Source organism: Ahaetulla prasina, chromosome 5 (genome assembly GCF_028640845.1).
Source record: "Ahaetulla prasina isolate Xishuangbanna chromosome 5, ASM2864084v1, whole genome shotgun sequence".
Taxonomy (NCBI): Eukaryota; Metazoa; Chordata; class Lepidosauria; order Squamata; family Colubridae; genus Ahaetulla; species Ahaetulla prasina.
Genome location: NC_080543.1, coordinates 96,167,954 through 96,185,855, shown reverse-complemented (window position 1 = coordinate 96,185,855; position 17,902 = coordinate 96,167,954). Strand labels below are relative to the sequence as shown.

Below are 17,902 nucleotides of genomic sequence, written 5' to 3'. Positions count from 1 at the left end.
AGTACTCCCATACAAATCCAGGGAGCAGCACAGCCAGAGAATCAGCTTTGGCAGCAAAAACAAGCAGATTGTTGGCAAGAAAGAAAAAAGCCCCTTACCTTCAGCAGTCACCCATACACTGACTTTTGTACTCTGTAGCATGCCAATCTTTGTCTAATGCAGTGGTGAAATCAAGCAGGTTCTGACAGGTTCTGGAGAACCGGTAGCGGAAATTTTGAGTAGTTTGGAGAACTGGCAAATATCACCTCTGGCTGGCCCCAGAGTGGAGTGGGAATGGAGATTTTGCAATATCCCTTCCCCAGGAGTGAGGAGGGAATGGGGATTTTCCAGTATCCTTCCCCTGCCACACCCACTAAGCCACGCTGACAGAACCGATAGTAAAAGAATTTGGATTTCACCACTGGTCTAATGGGCAGCTTTGTCTCTGGTAACATGTTTAGCTAGTTTAGCCAACACATGCCTCAGAGCCAAATAAGTCAATTCTGAAACAGTTGAGAGATATGAACTTAGGTGTGTCTGACAGCTTTGATGCTTTAAAGCAGGGGTCTCCAAACCTGTCCACTTTAAGACTTGTGGACTTCAACTCCCAGAATTCCTCAGCCAGTCATGCTGGTTGAGGAATACTGGGAGTTGAAGTCCACAAGTCTTGAAGTCGCCAAATTTGGAAACCCCTGCCCTAAAGAAAGGTAATAAAATCCATGTTAATGCTCTTCACAAAGTAAGAAATGCATTTGCCTATATACTGTTTTCTAATATATTGCCTTGAAAATGGCCCATGGTGAACTATATAACACAGTCAAATATTAGCAGAGGAACTATTTTATGACATTTTGTTTTACATCACAAACTGTTTTATGCTAATTTTATGTCATAAAATATTTTATAAAATTTGTGAAATTTCAATTCCCCAGGATTTGTGGGTCCTAGTTTTTGGACATATTTTATAAGGTGTGTGGTTTTTGATTCAAAAATTGTTGCTCTTTGATGCACTGTTTCAGTCAATTAAAGGTTGCAGGAAAGAGAATTTGAGTGAGTGAGTGTGTGAAAAAGAGAGAGAGAGAGAGAGAGAGAGGGAGGGAGAATTGATCTGCATGCCAATTATAATGAACATTGTAGTATGTGCAATAGTTGCTGAAATTCTCATTCCAAGTTTTAACCCATCCCAACATATCTTGCAATCAAGCTGGGAAAATGTTGTCAAACAGTTGCTGTGAGTGCTTAACTCATGCATAAGAAGCCATCTGGTTTGTTAATGAAGAAAAATATTTCTGTTTTATTGTTTGTTTTTTGACACTTGAATATTACATTGCCTTTAGGCAGTGAAAAACTATAAGGTACAAATAATTTCCAGCATTTGTTTTTTGTTTTTGTTTTTTTATAAAAAACATTATTTTTTAAAAACCAACAAACATACAAACAAACCAGGGGAAGGTTCTAAATTTTTTTGCTACCGGTTCTGTGGCATGGCTTATTTTGTGGGTGTGGGTTGATGGTCATGTGACAGTGGGTATGGGTTGATGGACATGTTACTGGGTAGGCGTGGCCAACTCATTGTCACTCACATCAAGGGGTGGCTCGCCTGGCCCCTCCCCTCCCAGCCCTTCCTTGTCACACCCAGCTTCAATGTATCTATAGTTCTGCAAAAAATTTATAATTTTAATATCTCCAAATCCAATTTCCAATCCAAATATCAAGCTCCATTCTGGGCTTTAGTGCTTTAACTTCTGTTTTGTTCTTCTCCCTCCATTAACATTCCCCAACGCTAATTAGCTGCTATTTCCTCACCAGGACTTCTTTTAAAAATTTTCAAATACTTCTTTTTTTCCTGTGAGTTGGCCAATCACTTACCCAGTACCAATACTCCATCCAAAACACCACTCCTGCACAAATCTTATTCCAGTTGCCCCAGCTTCATGATGGGCTGCCTGATGCCTGCTTGAAGAGTTTCCTCCAACTTCCGAGGAACTTGCCTGTTCCTCTTGGTCATCTGAGGTGCCTCTCCTTCTTCACTGTCCCTACAAAACGGATCCGGTCTGAAGACTCCCCAACAGCGGTTTGTCTGGATGGATTTTTGCAAGGCTCATTGGAGCCTGCTGTTTTTCAGCCAGTCTCGCTGTGGCGCTTCCGGTTCTCCATTTCCAGTATTTGTAATAGCTCCAAGTACTCTTATCTCCATCTGGTGATGAGGGCAGTTCTTGTGTTAGATGGCTTCTTCTGGCAATGGTTTTTCATAGCAAATAAAAAAAGTAAAAAGAAAGAGAAGAAAGGTATTTTTTCTAATGTCCAATGTTTTTATATGAACAACAAGATTTTATAGTTACCAGCATTGCAGCAACCAGCATTAATAAAAACTGGTTAAAATTCAGTTTTTCTCTAAAACACGGATTTAAAGGTCAATAAAAATCATTTAAAGAATGATTCATTTAAAATCACTCTTATAACAATGCTATTTCGTTATACTATCAATTCAAACCAATTAATCAGAAGAATTGTATACTTCAGTAATTTCTTGTTGTCATTAGGGATATAGCTACTGTAGTGCAGAATTATTTTAAATTATTCTGGATAATTAACCAGTGTTATTTTTTGTGTCTGGGCTTCTAATGCCTTGTGATAATTGTACAAGCAGGAATAAAACTATCTTTGTTTATCTCTAATCAGTCAACACTTAGTTGTATGACTGAATTTATAAGTATTCTGAATATCATATATTTGTTCAGAATTATAGAAGTTAATAGGATCCACTTCCACTAAAATTGGGAGTAGAGACAGCCATCTAGCATATTCTTCACCACAGAAACTTCCTGAATGATTTTTAACCAATCACTCTCATGTAGCTCAACCTTTGGCAAAAGGTCATTCTTTTGGCAAAATACAGGAAGAGAGATCTCTATGTGTTGCCCTTCATGCTGCTGAATAAAAGACAGTACTTATTTATTTGATCCATTTAAAGGACTGCTTTACTCAAACAGCAAACGCCAACAAACAAAAAATACTATATAACATTAAAGAAAGAACACAATATATAAAATGACAGTCAACTGCAATAATTAAAGAACCAAATTGAGCCTCCACTTGTTTGGATCCAAATGCCTGAGGGGAAAAGCTAGGACATAAAATTAATAAATAACAGAGGAGGGAGGAAGGGAGAAAGAAATATAATGTTATAAACCAGCTTATCTAAGAAATATCAATTTGGGCTAATACAAGAAATGGTAATATTTAGACAAACTCTGCCTCATTTTCTTTTAGTTAAACTTTATTATCAACTCCAAGCTTACAATCTTTACCTTCACAATAGAATGCTTTATTATCAACTCCAAGCTTACAATCTTTACCTTCACAATAGAATGCTTTATTTTTTATTGGCCAAGTGTGATTGGACACACAAGAAATTTGGTGTATAAGCTCTCAGTGTACATACAAGCAACAAAAGTGATAAGTCATAGATCATAAAGCATAGTTATAATCATTAATCATATGTCTTATGACGTTTATATTATTCCTTTTCACTATAATTTATTCTTTATTCTTAAAGAAAACCTGCACATTTGTATTTTTTGGTAGCTGTGATTCCAACTTATCACAACAGTAATCACTATTAGAACATCTCAATAATCAAAGCAATCCAGTTAAAGCTTTATCAGCAAGATCACAATTTGTTAGCTTTGTGTAGATTTGGGGGATTATTTTTTTTTGGTACTATGTGCTGTGCAAAATACAGATGAAATATCACACAGAGCTCAGTCTTTAAAAAAACAGAAAAAGTCATACTGTGATTGTGTTTGCATATGGCCCCAAAATAAACTATGCTTACTCAGAAAATACAATTTTTAGAAGAGACTTCAAGAGACTGCAAATAATTTCAGATGAATTAAACATGTGTCTTTAGTTTCCCAAGAGACAGTCAAGGATTGATTAGGTAATTTTTTGACCCCATTTGACCCCCACAAGGATTGCACCTCACAAAGAATGTATGTACTTTAAATCCACATTTTCAAAGCCAAGTAATTATATCAGATTCTTAAAAACTAATATCCAGAATTAATTTCAAAGAAACCCATTAATTCTATATCCCAAGTTCCTTACAGTCTGCTAATTGCATAGCAAACAAGTTCTTTAATAAAAATGGGATGAATGCAACATTTTTTTCTCCTTTGGATCTAAAACACAGTTGAAACCTGTGGCATATGCTTTCCATGCTTAATCTTAATAATAATAAATATGCATAATAAAACTGTGACTTCTTTATCTCAAATATGTAAGGGATAATTTCAGTGAAGGCAATTTATGAAACAGTGATAAGCACTCATATTATCTAAATCTTAAGCTTAACAAAACAAAACAGAAAACTATGTGGCTATTTGACCTAATCTAGCAGATTATGTCCTTAGATGATACTAGCAGCCCTTAACCTGCAGCGGTTCATTTAGTGACTGTTTGAAATTGCAACACTGAGTAAAGTGACTGATGACCATTTTTCGCACTTATGATCAATGCAGCAGGATCATCTGATTAAAATTTGGGTGCTCGGCAACTGGCATGTATTTATGACAGTTGCACTGTCTTAGGGTCATGTGATAACCCTTTGTAACCTCCCCAGATGAAACAAAGTCATGGGGGAAGCCAGATTCATGTAAGGACTGAATTTAAGGACTTACACAACTGCAGTGATTCACTTAACAACTATGGCAAAAAGTTTAAATGGAGTGCAACCAGGGTTGGGCTGCTGTGGGTTCACAGGGGTTCGGGAGAACCTCTAGCTAAGATTCTGTGCAGTTCAGAGAACCCCCAAATCCCATTCCTGGCTGTCCCCTCCCACCCTGCACTGCCCTTCCCAGGAGTCCCCCATGCGGCCCATTTTGGATGCAGGTAAGTGCAGGGCGCACACGGAAGCTTGGGGAAGGTGAAAAACAGGCCTACCGGAAGTTTAGGAAGAGGGCCTCCTGATCCTGGGGAGGCCATTTTCGCCCTCCCGGTGGCTCAAGGAAAGCCTCCTGAGCCCGAGGATGACAACCTCCCCCACCCCTTGGTGCAGGAGGCCGACTAGGTCACATCCACCATGGCCACACCCACCCAGCAACTGGGCAGAGAACCCCTTGCTAAAATTTTTGAAGCCCACCTAGGTGCAACTCACTTAGCAACAGTCTTGCTTAGCAATAGACGTTTTGGGCTCTATTGTCATACCTGTATTAAAATTTTCAGACAAGCAAACTAGGCCTTATTAGGCACTTCAGTAGTATTAGAATAAAGCCACAATAACAACAAAAATTGTTCCCTCATTTTTGTAAAATCCAGCTATAAATTTAATCTCTTTTTCATCCTTTGTGTTATATACAGATCCTTAGTTAAGAGCAATGTTCTTCCTGGCTTGTTAACTGCAATTTGTTTCTAAGCCCAGTTCAAAGGGTTGGTGTTTCCATTGAAAGCTTGAAATTTGGGGGACTAAGAAATCTTAAGTGCTGCTGCCATCATATAAAGTTGCTACTCTGCTCCATTCCCTCACTAAACCTCATGGCATTCAGAAACAAACTAGAAACATTTTTACACCTGTGTCAGAGTTTCCTGGCAGGGGGAAACAGAAGCTGAAGGTGGGTTTTTATTACTGGGCAATTAGTCAAAAAGAAAGGATTTAAATACACCAAGAATTAAATAAAAGATTCAAAGACTCATGGTCGCAATACTAATTGCCTCCTTCTCATATCCTTTATGAGGAAATAAGTATTGTAGTGTAACATGTAGTTTGACCCCTTAAAAATTAAAAACCCCTTCAGATTAAATTTAGCACCAACCAGCTGTCTCTTATTATATTTGAATATCTAATTTTAAGGAGATTTGGAAGCAAATAGAGTTCAAAGCTAATTCTAAAAAAGGGTTAACTCATACGGACCGGGAGTCTTAACTGCTCAAACGCAGCTGATGCAAGGTCAGTGGCAAACACACAGAGAACCTGGGGGTTACTTTATTTTTCTTGCGAGTAGGTCAAATAAAACACTGCTGATATTCCATTTATCTGGTGTGACAAGCAAACACTTGGCAGCAAGTACAGGCATACCCTGGAATCTGGCATCAGTCTCCTAGCACAGCTGTCAGCCTGCTGACTAATCACTTCTTCCTGAAGTTAATGCAACTCTAGCTTTTTAACACTCTTTCATCTCACATAGCCAGGCACTCGGTCCTTGGAGAGAGCTATTTGTTTTGGTAATGCAGTAATTAATTATAACTTTTTTTACAGTTTTGGCAGCAGGCTACTTGCCTGAGTTCTTTTTCTGTAACATTTCTGTAATATTTACAGTGTGGTGGTTTGTAGCTGGGAATTAGTTTCCTTGACTAATTCAGGTTATTTCCTCTAAGGGAGAGCTGGAAAATATTCATTCTGATTTCATTATTGAGGAAGGTTTACAGTTTTTTTTTCATTTTTAGCACTTTGTTTAGGGATTTTGTTTATTGTTTTAGATAATATTGCCTTTGAATACCACACACTCTGTAGCACACACCTGGTTGTACAAAGAACTGTTGATTTTGCTTTGGTAGTGCTTCGGTATGCACTCCTGGGTGGCACATGGCATCCAGTCAGTATAACTCTGACTTGAGCATCCCAAGGACAAAGTCAAGATACAGGTGTGGCCAGAGAGATGAGCTTATTCTTAGCAGATAGGGCTTCTTTTTTGTGGTTCAGCAAAAATGGAGAACTACTTCTCATAAAATCTTTATATATCCTTAAAATGTCCTTTCTTGGTTCCTGTGACTTTTCTCTGGTGACAACATATCCTTTTCCCCATTTCTTCTGCTTAATAGCTACTCCAATGACTGCTATACACTGATCTTTAACTTTTAGTATTTCCATTACTAAATCCCTCATGTTTTATTTTTTACATTTTTATATGCCGGCACACCAGGGGCCTTTCATAGGGCATGATTGTATGAATTACATAAATTCACAGTTAATGAATTAGTATAAAAACAGTCTTCAGAATTTTCATGATTTCAGTAGAATTGTATCATACATCGATCAATGAGGTAGAAAATAGGATTGCTTTCATTTTTTGCAAATTCAAAAGATGCTCAGCAAAATCAACAAGAAATAGTACTATTTAGCTCTCAGATTTAGAATAGGACTGCCAGGTTCCATAAAGATGAGAATTTCCTTACCTTTAATGACAATTTTGACATGGGTAGCTTTTCACACTATAGTGTGATTGAAAAGTTTTCTACTGAAATCATGGCTTCAGCCTCTTTAACCTCTAGCTATTAAAATTCAAGAGCATTCATCTGAAAGGAATCTGACAGGCTATATTGTTTGGGGTGCTTCCAAGCAAAATAGCACTCCAACAATCTGATTTTCAGCGAAAGCAACTGGAAATTAAGGAAGTTGTTCTTAAATTAAGTTGCACTGCTGCTAAAATCACATTTACTGTATCTAAGAGGACAATTCATTTTTGGTTTGGCATTTTCTGTGAAGAAAAAAAGGATGCTACTACTGGTATATGTACTGCCTTGAGAAACTGCTGGATGCTGGATAAATTTAAGAACAGAATTACAGTTGCATTTTATTTTACTGAGTTCAAGCCTAAGTTTATAAAATACTCTGGGTGGAGATTGATCTTATCTCTGGCAGATAAAACAAAGGGAAAAAATACAGATTTACTACTACCATCATGTAAGAAAGTACAGTGAGGCATAGATACAAAGCCAATTGGAGAAACCTGTTATTTAGATAATGTATTATCTAAATAACTCAGGGGTAGGACCCCTGAGTTCAGGGATTGAAGTGGGGTCAACCACTACTTAATAACAGCCTTTGTTTTTCGAGAGGAAAGGCTAGTAGAAATTTTATACTTCAGATGAACCTGAAAATAATTGTGGCAGGAGGTAATAGTTAAATATAAACATGTAAAAATAAAACAGTAATATATTGAAATGCAGTTTGATGGGAAAAAATAACAATTGTACATCCATTAGGAAGCAAGATAAAATGTATAATGGTTGTTTAAGTAATTGGGTGATTTAAAGGGGGGGAAGTACGCTGGTGATATTCAGTTCTATTTCAGTGCAGGTAATACCTGTTGTGTCTCGCTCGCTCCCCCTGCCGCAGCCGGGCCCCTCTTATCTCCTGCCGGACGCTGATAGTTTGGAAGAATGTCCTGGCATGCCTCCAGCCCTCAGCCCTGGCACCATGCCCGGACAGGCCGAGCAAGACGAAGGGCCTGACGTGCCTTCAGCCCCCAGTCCTGGCACCATGCCCAGGCAAACGGAGCAACTAAACCCCTCCCCCACAGCATGTGAGTCTGAAGAATGTGAAGCCAGTCATGAGCTCAGATTACCAACAGCTGGAGGCTGGAGAGATCCTCGCTTCCAGAGAATTGAGAGGCGACGTCAGCAAAAAGAAGGGAGGGGCAGGCCTGGATAAGTGCTGAGTCATGGAGCCACACCCCATGGCCTATATAAAGGATCTGCTCTTCTGGCATTCTCTGAGTCAGGCAAAGTCTAACTTGGATTGCTGAAGTCACTTCCTGGTCTCCTGCCTGCCTTGAGAACTCTGATAGGACTTTGGCAGAGCTGCAGAGGCACGCTTGATACGGACTTCCCCGACCCGGCCGTCAGCGGAAGAGTGGGCCACGACAATACCATTGGAATCTGGAGAAAAGATAAAATATAAGTTTAGTTAAATTGATGTACTTTCAAGTTAGTGTCAACTCTTAGTGATAATATAGATAGATTTTCTCTAAAAACTATGTATATATTTGAACTGATACTAGAACGCAATAATGATTAAAACAACTGGATTAGAATCCCACTATGATGGGGATTATATAGATTACCAATTCCTGGTTAAAAGAATGGGAGTATGTGTGTATCAGTGGTGGGTTTCAATTTTTTTTACTACCGGTTTTACTACTATGGCTTGGTGGACGTGGCATGGCTTGGTGGGCGTGGCAGTGGAAGGATACTGTAAAATCCCCATTTCCTCCCGATCAGCTGGGACTTGGGAGGCAGAGAATAGATGGGAGCGGGGACAGTCAGAATTTTTACTACTGGTTCTCTGAACTAAAAATTTCCGCCACTGATTCTCCAGAACTGGTCAGAACCTGTTGAAACCTACCTCCGGTGTGTTTGCGTTTCAGAAACTACCAATATATATATTCTGGACAGTTTTGTAAGTTCATGACTCTTAATAAAGATTCCAAGTGCTACAATAAGCAGCTTCACTTAGTATAAGAACAGTAGATTGTACATGGATAATTTCGTGTTTAAATTTTATGTGGATTTCCTCTTCTGTGTGCCCAGCTAGTATTTCTTATTTATCTTTGCCTGAGCTTGAAAAGCCAAGCAGGATTGAAGCAGTTTTACATTCAGTTTTCCATTGTTTCTTACTAGAATAAAACCCCACCCAGCCCTTTTCACACCTCTAACCCAACATAGCTGTTTATATACAATGAAGTCTGAGTATTTTCTACTAAGAAAGTATTTTTATATAGAATTCTGCACTTAAGAAACATGGATCTTTGGACATTTGTTTCATGGTGAAATTACTCATAAATTTATAGCTGACTCTCTGAAGCATTGGTCTTACCAAGAACGTATTTGTTAGGACAGTAATCTGCTTTATTCTAGCTCATAAATCCTATTATTAAAGATCTGATAGAAAATAGTCACTTTGTCCATTATTACAAAACATAGGATTGTAGATATTATTATAAGTTCCAGCAATGAATATTTTTGAATTCCTGAATCCTAGTATAACAAATGTGTGTGGAAATGACAACAAGAGGAATATTGATATAAAATTGGCAGGATAAATCTCTAGATTGGACATAATAATCTGTCTAAGAGGACCAAATAAAAAATAAAGCAAAAAATAATAATAATGACCAAATGTCAAGTGAATCTCTTGAATAGCCCAGAACATAGGCTCAAGATCCAGAAGGATCTTGACAGTCTGGAACACTGGAACCCATCTAACAAAATGAAATTCAATACTGAAAAAAGTATGGTTTTACGCTTGGGCAAGAAAAACTAAATTTACAGAGACAGAATAGGTGATATTTGGCTCAATAGCAGTAATTGCAAGAGGGCTGTAGGAGTCCTAGTGGACAATCACTTAAATATGAGCCAGCAGTGTGCTGCAGCCACCAAAAAACCCAAGGTATTCCTAGGCTAATCAAATCTCCATATGTTAGTACCACTTTATAATGCCTTGGTAACACCGCACCAGGAATATTACATCCAGTTTTGGTCGCCACACTATAAAAAAGATGTTGAGACTCTAGAAAGAGTGCAGAGAAGAGCAACAAAAATGATTAGGGGACTGAAGGCTAAAACATATGAACAACAGTTGCAGGAATTGGGTATGTTTAGCCTAGTGAAAAGAAGGACTAGGGGTAACATGATAATAGTGTTCCAATATCTAAGATGCCTCTAAAAAGAAGAGGGGATCAATCTAGCCTCCAAAACACCTGAAGGCAGGACAAGAAGTAATGGATGGAAACTAATCAAGGAGAGAACCAACCTAGAGCTAAGGAGAAATTTCCTGACAGAACAATTAGCCAGTGGAATAGCTTGCCTCCAGAAGCTGTGGGTGCTTGATCACTGGAGATTTTTAAAAAGAGATTGGATATCCATTTGTTTGAAATGGTATAGAGCAATGATAGCTAACCTTTTTGCCATCGCGTGCCAGGAGGGGCGGTTGCGCATGTATATGGCCACACCCATAATTCTATGTGCCCCTCCCCTGCCCCCCACTCCTGGCACGCGATGGCCTGGTAGGCCCGTTTCTCTCTCTCAACTCATTCCAGAGCCTCTCTAGGAGTCTGGAGAGGGTGAAAATGGCCTTCCCCACCCCCCTGGAGACCCTCCAGAGGCTAGAAATGGCCCGTTTGCCAACTTCCGGTGGGGGCAGAACTGAGCTCACGTGCCCACCGCGTGCCATCTGTGGCACGCGTGCCATAAGTTCACCATCACGGGTATAAGGTCTCCTGCTTAAGCATGAGTTGAACTAGAAAACCTCTAAAAGACCTTTCAACTCTGTTATTCTGAGGCACATTGGGAAAACTTCACATATAATTGCACTTCAAGGTGTTGGTTACTACCTTTAAAGCGCTCCATGGCTTAGGGCCGGGGTACTTACGGGACCGCCTTCTGCTACCGAATACCTCCCACCGACCCGTACGCTCACACAGAGAGGGGCTTCTCAGGGTGATGTCCGCCAAGCAATGTTGGCTGGCGGCCCCCAGGGGAAGGTCCTTCTCTGTGGGGGCTCCTACCCTCTGGAACGAACTTCCCCCTGGATTACGTCAACTACCTGACCTTCGAACCTTCCGCCGCGAACTGAAGACCTATTTGTTTATTCGCGCGGGACTGGCTTCGTGATTTTTAAATTTTATAATTTTATAAATTTTAGAGAGTTTAAATTTTAATGGTATATTGTTTTAAATTTTAGCCGATATATAATAAGTTTTTAATCTTTGTTTTATTTGTATATTGTTCTATTTTTATTATGGCTGTGAACTGCCCTGAGTCCTTCGGGAGAAGGGCGGTATAAAAATCTAATAAATAAATAAATAAATACATACATACATACATACATACATACATACATACATACATACATACATACTAGGGATCAGTAGGAAAAAGACAAGATGGGACGGAGAGAAACTTTTAGTCTTTCAAGATTTTTGTATAGGTCTTGTTGACATCAACCTTCTAATCCAAAGAAAATAAAGTAGCATACAATTTAGTAACAATGGTGTCACATGCAGATCGATTCCAGCATAGACCATCAATCTCTCCATTTAGAATTTGGAGAGTTTGAAATTTAATTTAGATGTAAAGGGGTTTTTTATTTCCACTTCAGTATTCCTTTGCACATACAGTACATACATACATACATACATACATTTGTCTGTTTGTTTATTATGGTCATTGACTAGAATGCAACAATCAGCACAGATGGAATAACATAGAAAACTTCCTAAATTCTCCGTTAATGCAATTAACCTTCGCAGTCAATGTAACAAAATGTGGCTACATTTATAGGAATAGAATCTTCTTGGACTGATGATAATAATAATAATAGTTCATGGAATAAGTCAGTGCTGCCTGGCTATTTATAAATTGATGAGTGATAAAATGGGTCCCTGCATAGTATAGTAGGACATAGACAGTGGTAGACTCTTCTCAGAGGCACAACCTTTTTCTCATGGAAATGGTTTGTTTCTGCCTCAAGAACCATCATGTTCCGTGTCTTGTAGCTATCTTTCTGGCCTGAGGAAAGGGGTCATGAATGTTCAGGAAAACATTGCTGACTATTGATCCAGTTGGGCTTCTAGATCTCAGGTACAATGAATGCTCAATCAAACATATTGTTAAAGTGCCTTCCTAGAAAAACAATAGTACTATAGTTTTTGCAGAATGGTCTGAGTTCATATTGATTTATAATTGTCTGCAGGGAGAAAAGAACCCAGACCTTCTGAAACAGCTATCAAACTGGTGGCTTGCGGGCCGAATGCATCACGTGCAGGTCATGCCCACCCCAGCTCCACGAATGGGGAAAACGCCATGAAATGTCACACAAAGACAACGTGACATGACATGACATTAAAAAAAACAGGAGCCATTTAAAATAGAACCATGGCATCCTATCTGGTGATAAGCGCACCAAGAATGTTTTACAAATCATTGAGGGTATTTGCTCCTAGATTATCGGTGCACTAAGTTTCTTCAACTCCCTATGCCTATCAACCTGATTATAAAGTTTTCATTTATACTAACTCTTTCCAATATTCTGGATCAGTGTTTCTCAACTTTGTGAATTTTAAGATTTATCGACTTCAACTCTGGAAAATGCTGATATTTTACTTACCACTTTATTGGTAATTCATTTTTCATTCGTTGCTTCATTCGTTGCTGGGAATTCATTTTTTCACAGGATTGGGCCCTTTTCAGTGGGGTAAAAGTACTATAAGGTCCCAGCTAAGCATCAAACAGTTACATAGCATCAGTGGTGGGATTCAGCCAGTTTGCACCGCTTCGGAAGAACCAGTTGTTAACTTACTAAGCAGTTTGGCAAACTGGTTGCTGGAAGAAATCATTAGGGCAGAGAATATTGGACAGCCATTTGTCTGAAATGGTGTAGGGTTTCCTGTCTGGGCAGGGGGCTTGACTAGAAGACCTCCAAGGTCCCTTCCAACACTGTTATTATGTTATGTTAATATTTCAACCCCTTTTTTTGTTTTACAATCTGGCCATTCAACTAGCAACTGTACATTCCAAGTCAGTTTTCCTGAAGTTCTAAGTTGGATCCTAGTATTTTGAAGGAGAGACATTTTTACAGGGCCTTCTGGACACTATACACCAGACAGAAAGACAGAGAGTAGTGTTTTATTTAAGCTTCAGTTCATTGTGTCTCATATTCTGACTTTGATCAGTTGCTGGATCTGGAGAATGAGATACAACTTAATCGGTATCAGGGCTTTTTATAATTTCACTCAGCACATGACAGGAGGCTACTACCAAAGCTATGAGTTGGCTCCAACTGTCAGCCTTTTCTTTTGCTGGATTTGCATAGTTTGTGTGTGTTTTAATTTAAGCATGGGTGCTGCAGATAGTTTCTCTTTAATATTAGTTCTGTCCATGGCATAATTTGCCAACATCTATCATAGAACAATTTGTACAAGAAATATTATGAATTCAAAATAATTGAGCCCTCTTCAAAGTAAACAATATTATAATAAAGTTAAAATAATCAATAGTATATATTGTGGTAAATAATTATATGTTTTCTCTCAAGTGCCTTTTCTTTTTATATATATAATTGCAATATTTGTATAAAAAGGACAGGGGCTTGCAACAATATTTTACAGGGTATTCGCCAGCAGTGAAATCCACTTACCTTCGTTACTGGTACAGGAATGGGAGCACACTACGCATGTGCCTCTTCTGCACATGTGCAGATTCTTCTGCGCATGCGCAGATGGTAAAAGAAGGGACTTAATGACATCCCAGCAGGTGGGCGGAGCCTCCTGCTGCCGGCCCTACCGGTTTGGTGAACTGGATAGACCCGGGGGGATTTTACCGCTGGTTTTTGCCCATCTTTCCATTTGGAATGCTTCTGTTCATAGATCCAGGCAACCATTTTATTTAAGCAAAGTCTTCCATTCCCACCTATTACAAGTTTTCTATTTCAGTTTTCCAACTGGCATACCTTGAATATTGAGCAGCTTCACTGAGTTTATTTTGAAGTTTGGGATGGAGGGAAGATTGTCTAATTGGAAGGGAACCTCTGTAAATTCCATAAATAAATATGCTTATATATTATATGCTTATATCTATGGTGGACATGTCCGGCGGCAAAAAAATTCTGGCCAAATATTAAAAAATGGCTAGAAAAAATAACAGAACAGTCAGTTGAAAGCAAACCGGAAACATTTCTATTAGGAATCTTTACAAGAACATACACCAAAGAAATAAAATATCTGATTTTACAAATTATAACAGCTGCACGAATAACATATGCACAAAATTGGAAACAGGAAAAGATACCAACAGATGAAGACGTGATAGGGAAAATTTTAGAGTGTGCCAAAATGGACACGTTAACAAAAGAAATTAAAGAGAAAGAAGAGACAGATTATTATATAATCTGGAATAAATGGTATGAATGGCTTGAGTCCAGAAATAAAGGAAAAAAATAAAGGGGAGAAATTAGAATGTACAGAATGTGTTAGGAATGTACAATATGTAAATAATAAATATACAAGAATCTAGAAAAGTAAAGCTATTAATATTAGATAATTTAATGTAAATAAAGAAAAGGGGATAAGAAAGAAAATAAAATAACAAATGTGATATGGGGGGAAAGGTATAAAAGCAAAAGAAGATCACTAAGAAACACTGTTTAGAAATAGGAAATATTTATATGTTATATGTTGTGTGTTTGTCATTTTGTAAAACAAACAAACAAACAAATAAATAAATAATAAATATGCTTATAATTCCCACTTATTTTCCTATGAAATTTGAGGTTTTTCCTCCCAAACCAATGTCCGCACTTGAGTTTGTTAGTAAAAAAGGATTTTTAAGAAACAAAACATTTAATTTGTATTTTGTTCTGTTCTCTCTCTCTCCCCTCTCTGAATATGGGTTCAGCAGCAGCCCTGCTAACCAGCAGTCCAGTTGTAGAATTTTGGGTGTCTCTAACAAGGGTTCAAGCAGCAGTTCAAGCGAATCGGAGAGCAGTTCTGAATCTGATTCAGAGACTGAAAGCAGTTCCACAGAAAGCGACTGCAACAAGCAATCACATTGTTCCAGCCCAGAGGTAGTAAGTTAAAATTTAATTTCTAAACCAGTGGCACTTTTATACTAATAATATGTCTGGGACCAGAGAGCTTTAATATAGTATTTTGTTAAAATACTTTGTTTTTTAATATGAAAACACTGTTAGATACAGCACAGGATGACATTTTATGCAATGTGTGTGTGTGTGTGTGTGTGTGTCTGTGTGTGTCTGTGTGTGTGTGTAGGTCTTGGCATTTTCTGGTCTTTTTCCGTGTAAGGTTGAGTACTACATATCTATACCTATAAGTTAAGTTAATGTCTTTGGTTGTTCGGGTTTTCTCCCGTGTAAAATTGGAAGTGTCTTGGCGACGTTTCGATGAAACGTCTTGGCATTTTCTGGTCTTTTTCCGTGTAAGGTTGAGTACTACATACCTATACCTATACATATATACATATACATATATATATACATATATATATATATATATATATATATATATATATATATATATATATATATATCTTTGGTTGTTCGGGTTTTCTCCGTGTAAAATTGGAAGTGTCTTGGCGGCGTTTCGACGAAGTCTCATTCGTCATCTTCAGGCTTCAGCTTCGTGCTTCTGGGACAACTCCCAGAAGCACGAAGCTGAAGCCTGAAGATGACGAATGTTTCGTCGCCAAGACACTTCCAATTTTACACGGGAGAAAACCCGAACAACCAAAGACCTATATACAAACACCCGTGAAAACCTCAGAAAACAAATATATATATATATGTATATATATAAGTCTTTCCAGTCCCCATAAGGCTTTTTTTAAAAAGCAAAAAGCTATTGTGCAAAGCTTGGTGTAAATGAGAACTTTGTGTCCATTAAAACATTGATAGATTTCTGACATTGATGCGCAACTAAGATAGGTGAGAAGGCACACACACGTGTTTGTGTGTGTGTGCCAAATTGCAGGCAGTCGGCAGTCAGCAGAAGTAGCCTGCAATACTGCACTCTAATCGCTGTGCCACCATGGAGCACGTGCACACGCACACACACACACATGTGTATGCACACGCGCACACCATGGTTGTGTGTGTGCGCGCGGGCTCACCATGGTGGCACAGTGGTTAAAGTGTAGTACTGCTGGCTACTTCTGCTGACTGCCAGCTGACTGCAATTTGGCAGGTCGAATCTCCCCAGACTCAAGGTTGACTCAGCCTTCCATCCTTCCAAGGTGGGTAAAATGAGGACCCAGATTGTTGGGGCAATATGCTAACTCTGTAAACCGCTTAGAGAGGGCAGTATATAAGTCTAAGTGCTATTGCTAAATACTATGTATGTATGTATGTATGTATGTATGTATGTATGTATGTATTGTGTTGCTGATGATCATTCAGCATGCAGTTAACTTTCAGCCTGACAGATTCACATACATTTACATAAATACACACACACACACATAAAATTTTGTGTCTCTGTGTGTGTGTTTATGTAAACGTCTGTGAATTTTTCAGGCACTTTGAGTGAGGAAGCATCATTAATGTGGCTGACTAAAAGTTAGCAACACAACCTCAGATGTGAGCAGGTACATAAAGCTATTGCCACCAGAAGATTCAGGCATTGCAAAGAGATATACAGACATATCAGTGCCTCAAATAAAACTAATTATAGTTCCCTCCTTTAATCAACAGACAGGATGAAGTAGAAGCATTGAATAATGCCTTTCATTAGTATTGGGAAATCATTGGATAATTCCTCTCCTACCTACAGAAGATTTCAGCAACAAATCTGAATCATTTCATTGTACCTATGTATTTTGCTCTGCAGATGTTATTTATTCATCCATGTTGTTTAGAAAACACTCTTCAAAGATATATTCCTAAGGATGAAATTTAAAGTTTTCAAAAAATATTTTTAATATAGTAAATATTTTAAACCAGATTTAGTCAAAATAAAAATAGGCCTATAATCATCATTGGTTCAACCTGAACTATTTTTGTCTGTTTTATTTGAGCTGCTTATTGTTACCTTACTTGTTATTTATTTCTGTAACCTAACTTTAAATCAGAAGGCAGTTGTAAAAGCCATAATAAGATGTTTAAAACCTTTAAGTGTGTTATAAAAATGCATTGCAAGTGTGTCCAGAATCCATTTCTAGCAAGCTACATTTCAATGCTTTAATCTGTTGCTATTCTGTTGTCATATTGCAAGTGCAGAACAGCTCATCCTGTTTATTTTTTTAAGCTTTAGGAACTATGGAAATCAGGCTTCCCACTGGTAGTGTCAAAGTCTACAGTTACACTGTGTCTGTCTAGATCTAGAACAGGGGTATCAAACTTGATTTCATTAAGAGCCACATCAGGTTTGTGTTTGACCTTGGGGGCCCGAGTAGGCATGGCTGGGGTGGGCATGGCCAGCTCAACAACCTGCAGCCCGCGCATGGCCATTCTGGGATCCATTTTTGGATCTGACGGGCTCCTGCAGCCCTCTGCCAGTGAAAACAGAGCCAAAGGCTGCAAGGGGCTGTTGCAGCTGAAAACGGAGTTCGGGAGGGCCGCAAATAGCCCTCCTGAGTTCTTTTTTGCTGGCAGAGTCACTGTGTGCCGGTCCTTCGCTGTTTCCAGGATGGCCCC

General features: G+C 38.6%; 1 protein-coding gene across 1 annotated transcript in view; it reads left to right on the top strand.

Moving 5' to 3' along the window:
* Window positions 1–17,902, top strand: part of AFF3 (ALF transcription elongation factor 3) — a 284,542-nt gene that overhangs the window by 221,834 nt on the left and 44,806 nt on the right. The window contains exon 11 of the mRNA XM_058186246.1: window positions 15,151–15,319. Within this exon, the coding sequence (XP_058042229.1) occupies window positions 15,151–15,319 (169 nt within the window). The remainder of the gene's footprint in view (window positions 1–15,150; window positions 15,320–17,902) is intronic.